At 34.9% G+C, this 6600-nt stretch overlaps 1 protein-coding gene across 6 annotated transcripts in view; it reads left to right on the forward strand.

Annotated features, from left to right (window-relative positions):
* Nucleotides 1–5837, forward strand: part of fmnl3 (formin-like 3) — a 45550-nt gene extending 39713 nt beyond the window's left edge. For 2 of the 6 annotated variants that reach the window (XM_059332924.1, XM_059332929.1), the window contains one exon: nt 112–5837. In XM_059332924.1, coding sequence (XP_059188907.1) covers nt 112–203 — 92 coding nt within the window. In that variant the 3' untranslated portion in view covers nt 204–5837. The remainder of the gene's footprint in view (nt 1–111) is intronic. The other 4 variants (XR_009394388.1, XM_059332925.1, XM_059332927.1 and 1 more) reach the window with 4 other exon arrangements.
* The last annotated feature ends 763 nt before the right edge of the window (nt 5838–6600 follow it).

Genomic DNA, 6600 nt, shown 5'->3' on the forward strand with positions numbered 1-6600 from the left:
TTCATTACAGTGTCCTGAAAGAGTTTTGAAGGTGGTCCAGTGTTTGTCCCTCTCCAGAAGGGCAGTGTCTCAGGTGTGACATGTTTTCTCTCCCTCACCCTCCTCCCCCAGTACTGAAGAGCGTGCCCTTCACAGCCCGCACTGCTAAACGCGGCTCACGGTTCTTCTGTGAAGCCAACCTCTGTGACGACGCCAACTGCTAGCCCTCCCCCCCTAATGCCAAGGTTGTCCAGGTGTCTCTCGTACGCCTCCTGACCCCACTGTGCATGCAGCATGATCCCTGTCACCCACCCAACCCCACCACTACAAATACTGTCGACTAACTTGGGCCGTCATTTGGTTGTTTGTGTTCTACTTCAGACGACTCCTATCAGGCATCTGGTGATAGGAGTCAGCCAAACCTCTTTGCCTGGTGCAAATCCTTCTGAGGAAAAAAATTGTACAGCATGTCGACATATTTTGGTGTGTGGAAAATATGTTGATTCACTCACAGTACAATCTGCGACAGCATACTGTAGGTTAAAAAAAACGGAGCATGGGTAGGGGGATTTTCTGAGAAAAAAGTAGAAAATTAAGAAAAACCCTTGAATATTCTCAGTGGTTACAGTGGCAAATTTTTAACATTTATTTTTAGAGAAAAAAAAATATTTTAAGTTAGAAATTTACAAGAAAAATACTCAAATATTGTCAGAGGTTAGAGAAAAAACACAAATTTGTGAGAGAAAAAGTTGAATTTTCTGAGGAAAAAAAAGTGTTTTAAGTTGGAAATTTACAAGAAAAAACTAAAATATTCTCAGATTAAAATGATAAATTTAAGAGAAAAATAATCACAAATTTGTGAGAAAAAAAATTGAAGATAAAATTTAATTTTCAGAGAAAAAAAGTGGTAAACTTAAGAGAAAAAACTCATTTAAATTTGTGGGGGGGAAACTTGAATATTATCTGAGATAAATAATAAATCTCTTAAAGATAAAATTTGAAAAAATATTTTGCCAGGGAATCAGTAATTTCACTTTGCAAGATTGGATCAGCCTCATCACAACTCAGATGCCACTGCTTGCCATGTATTGGATGACCTTATTCTACTGTACTTTGCAATCGGATTTAGCAAAAAAGAAAATACTTGAAATTTTACCCCACAATCACCATATTATCATAAGTATCCAGACTTTGAAGAGACATTGCTTTAAAATGGGCCTATTCAGAAAAACCATCACAGTTATGTTTTCAAAGTTACAAATAAACTTGAATTTCAACATAATCTAATGTTTAATCTAAACAATCACTCATGTAAACTAAAAATCTTTAAATTGTCACACCAGACAAAACATAGAATCAAAATTATTAGGAAAAATAATATAAATTTTGTTGTGAGTACAAAATAGTACAGCACAATGAACAGATGCAAGAATTTATGAGTAAATGTACCACTTTAATATCAGAGAATATAATTTTTCTCCTAATATTACAAATTTAATATGAAAATTCTGACTTTTTCCCAAGAATATCACCTCCCTTCATTCTTATTTTAACCTACAATGACCCTAACACGCTGTCGTAACAATCAGCCATGATTGTGATTAAACTATAAGTTGAGACCATCATGCATGACACAAGTAAAAGGCTGTGCATCATTAAGGCATATTTCTTACGTCAAGCTGAATCCAATAATCATGACATAAAGAGGTTTGGCTCTTTTACTGGTTTTTATCAACGATGCCTTGTTCCATGAAACTAACCTGTTTGGTGTTTGGTTTCCGGCTAACATGTGACTCTTCTTTCCTCAACCACCACTGTTCATTCTGCCCCCTCCAGCTGAAAAGAAGATTAATGACAGTATTTCTCACTCCTAAGAGAGGGTAAGGAAGGTAGCCTGGCTGAAACCCGGCCCGCTTGGCCTTCCAGCTCCTGTGTGCTGCTACAGTGATGTCAGCTGCTTCAGCTAGCGCTTTGAACGCAAAAAAATAAAATGAAAGAAGAAGCTTCTCAGCGCTTTACAACACAACAGTTAGGAAACAAGATTATTGAAGATTATTTAAAAATCAAGTTACAAAACACTACTTATATAAAACAAAATGGGAAAGGGAACAAATAATTTCTTTCCTGTGGAAATCTGCACAAAATACTGTGAATTCCTGGAAGGTATCGAGGGTGTCTTAGCAGATTTTTTATTACATCAGGTCAAAAGCTGCACCACTCAGGGCTGCAGCTCCCAGGAAGCCAATCATCACCATTCCTTGTCTTGTTTTTTTTGGTTAAAAAAATCCACACAGTAAAAAAATCTACTTCATTCAACATCCATAAATATGAAAACAGAATATGTAATTGGCATACATTCAATACAATTGGCATGACATTTTTGTAATGAAAAAAAAGTCACACTTTTGTTCTTTAATTGTCATTTTCATTTATTTATTTATTTAAATTTGATTATGCCCTTGTAACTAGAAAGATTCTTATTTTTCAAGTATTTTATTTCAGAAAATCTTTTTTTTCAACATCAAAAACAAACAGTATGAAGAAAAAAATAAATTTAAAACATGAAAATATATTTAAAAAATAAAATACATTTAAAAAAATGAAAACATAAAGTTAAAACATAAAAAATTTAAGAAATAAAATACAGTAAAAAAAATGAATAAAATCCTGCGAATTCATGGAAAAGGTGCATGTACATTTCATTCCACACAGCATTTATAATGTAAACAAGTGAGGTAAAAAAAAATCACACAAATATGAGGAAATATGGCAGAAATGTAAAGTGTATAATTTCCCAAAAGCCCCTCTTATGTTTAAGTTTTTTTCCCCTTCACCCTATGTTCTAATTTTTGTTCAAATTATATTATTAAAAGCTGAATAAAAATTAAGACATAAGAAAATAAGCTAGTTACAGAACAACCAACCAACAGCCATGAAAAATATTATATTCACTTTTTGAATTGTCCACCAAGACTTTTTTGCCTTTCAGAGAAGAAGCTTTTTGTGGTATTTGATCATTGTTTAGTCTAAATACAGAACTTTACCCCTAAAATCATCATCATCATCATCCTCACCCTCTATTATGTGTTGCATGTTGTCCAGTGTTCATTGACCTCTCACCTGTCAACAACGTCCGCCATGTTTTGTCTTTGCTAACTGCCCTCCGCGGTGTGCTGAACAGCTGTATGGTCAACAGGCTCTAAAAACAAACACACAGTCAGTCAGATACATGAACACAGACATGATCTTCAAATGGGTTTTTGATATTTTAGGACGCAGCCAGCTTGATTGTTGCTCAGCAGTTAAAAGAGCTTGTTGACCATTGTACTGTAACTGTGATAATAATGGCTACTTTTATTTTTACTGCTGCATTATTAGTATTACAAAGTCGCCATAACTGCATTCACAAAGCCTTGAATTTCACTGTTTTGAGTTTCACTACTATCAGTCGAAATGCAAGGTTATGGGAATGTGTCATTCAATGTTAAGTCTGTACTGTTTATGCCCTTATTTGGTCATTGTATATCTCTAATACAGAATAAATTAACTGTAACTGCAGAAATTGTCGCCTGAAATATACACTTAGTCACCAGTTTATTAGGTACACTTCATCTAATGCAACAGCCCCTATCTTCATAAAGTTTATCATTATTGAACGCCATTTCAGGTAATATTAAATAAATAAATAAGTAAATAAAGAGGGCTATGAAATAAATCCTGAAATAATTGAAGCAATAAAAATACAAATAAATGCAAGTACACAAATAGAATAAATAATAATCAAAAATAATTAGTCACTATGTTTTTGTTTTTATTTTGAATTTTACTACTTAAATTATTCCATGGGACATACTTTTATTTTGTAATATATTTATTTCAAAGGACTTTTATTTGTGAAATTAAGCATCAGAGTTCCCTTAGATAAAAAAAGTCATTTTTTTTAAATAACATCTTTTTAAAATTTGATATTGACTCATTTATATATAAATATTAACATTTATTTTAGGATTTATTTAATAGGCACACTTATTTTCTTAATATTCCCAGAAACTGCATTACACAGAGGGGTATTTTTGTTAAGGGGTGGACAAAATAATTTAAAAAAAATCAATGTATTTACAATTTAAAATGTATTTAATAATTACACATATACTTATTTCACTGGACTTGATGGAACTATATATATATATATATATATATTCAGGATTTATTTATTCAATATTCCCAGGAATGGCATTCCATATTAATAATTCTGAAGGATGTTTCTGTTTTGGTGTGGCCAAATTAAGAGAAACACATCCTGTAATCACCTGATAAGCTGTAACCTGAGTGTATATCCTCTACATTTACGGCTTAAACACAATCTTGGCACCGAAAAAAATAAAAAAAAGTAACAGTAGGTAGTAAAACGTTTACAGATAGACCTCTGGGTCCTCTAACATGTGTGCCCCCCTCCCCACTGTCTCTCACCCCTCTCTCCATGCCCACTCACAGATCTCCGAAGCCAGCCTTTCCTGCGAGCTGACGCGTTGATCCGGAGCGGTTGGAAGAGACCCTAAACCACTTATTCTTCACTTATACTCCCCTCCCCACTATAACCTCCCTCCCTGTGTCCCGATGGTCTATCTCAACCCTGAGGCTGCAGATCACAAAGACTGAAAAGGAGGGACCGGACAGAGCCCTTGTTGTAGCTGGGTAATTTATTTATTTATGGAGGCCCTTTACAGCCACTTTAAGTGAGCAGGCATCATTACAGAAGCACAATGGGGCACTCCTGTCTCGCTGCAAACTTTCACAGAGAAGCAGGCCAGTCGGAGGGCGACCACTAAACAGGTGAGGTGAGTTGAAGACTGGCGGACCACAAAGAGGGAAGAACTTCTTGCTTTCGCTAACCTGCCAACATGTGGATCTTATTCCCCAAGACTGTTAATTTCCTCAGATGATGCAGTCATAGCAGGACTTAGACTGGGATTCAGCCAAGGGAAGATGCCAACTCTGCTGCTGGGACATTTGCAAAACCTTCCTCCACATCAATAGAGAAACTTCGATATCATAATGAGACATTTGGGGGACTGTTTCCTAACAGTGGAAAGACCATAAGTTCGACTGGTTCTTTTGGACAAGCTAGCCAAACCAAAATTTCTCCAAAGTCTCATGTTTTGCTTACGAAGTGCCTTTTTATTTGTGTAAACAGTGTTATTTCTCATGAGTCAGCCATAATTCGTTTTTCTTTCATTGGTTAAAGATTGTATATTTTATTGCCTTGTTCTATAACATTAGTCTTATAATACTGACGACAATATGCAGAGGTTGAAATTCCCAGCTTTAAAGTCTTACAACAACTAGAAGGTGAAGGGGAATAATGGTTTTAAGATTACTCTTTTCTAGTACATCAATGTCTTAAAGCTCATAATAATTGAGATTTCTTTGTGCCTTGTCCAAGTATTTCTTAAAAACTGAATGTTTTATGCCTTGACGACACTTTCTTTTGGAAAGTGACAAATGTATGAAGAAGATTCCACATGAACTGCTGATTAATCTGCTATAGATGTGGTGATGGATGAAGGTCTAAATGTTTTAAGGTTGTTTTTTTTAAATCTCTTCTGTTTTTATAGAGATGATGCGTTTCCTCCTAACAGCTGTTGAAGCTCACATGACATTGGCACAAAGGGAGCAAAGCATCTTTACACTACTTAATTTGGGTCAACATTGTCTAAGACACTATTCTTTAAGTGGACATTTATATTCATGTACATTCAAATCAAAGAAATTTACTTTTTAGAAGAAATTATCCATGATATTGTCTATTGATTGAAAGATGACACTTCCCGTTTAATAAAAAAAGATGAATTATGTAACTACAAGACCAAAGACTGTTATTTATCAAAGATCTGTGAGGCAAGAGAGAAAAATATCTGGTCTAAAAATGTTTCTCTAATGTTCTTCCAGGATAATCAAGTTCCTTATTTCGTTCCTATCAGTTTCACAGATGGATTTTTTTTTGTCAGGATCAAGTGCTTGTTGTTTTAATACTCACGTCTGCCACAAGAGGCAGTGCACTACTATCACAAGGTCTCCATACACTCAAAACACAAGGTACATACATTGAAGATTTTTTTTCCCTAGGGTAATCTTTCTAAGCTATTTTTTTTTCTTTTTTTTTTTTAATTGGAATTTATTTTTCAAAATTACCTTTTAATGAGTGTTTGTTATTGTAATACAAATTTTGTCCACAAGAGGCTGAAGTGCCTGTGGTGCACTGAGTAGGCGGAGTGTGTACACCATTTAAACAGCATGCTACTTCTAACATACAGCAGAGCAGCCAGTGGGAATCACGTTTTCTCTGTGGCGTAATCTCAACAGTTAATGACACAATAAGCCTCGATCTCTTTAACAGATCAATGTTGTTGTTTTTTTTGTACCATTTCCCCTTTAGAGGTATTCTGCTCCCTTGCAGCTCTTCATTACTTGATGCCAGATCGTGCACCAGCTGTGTGAAATGGAGCATTCCCACTAAAAGCATTAATGTTTTCTTTCAGGTGAGTTTTTTATTTTTTCAGCCACTTTAAACACACAACAGATATATTATAGTGTGTGTTAGCAAGTTTCCCAAAGTCATGT

Source organism: Centropristis striata, chromosome 5 (assembly GCF_030273125.1).
Source record: "Centropristis striata isolate RG_2023a ecotype Rhode Island chromosome 5, C.striata_1.0, whole genome shotgun sequence".
Taxonomy (NCBI): domain Eukaryota; kingdom Metazoa; phylum Chordata; class Actinopteri; order Perciformes; family Serranidae; genus Centropristis; species Centropristis striata.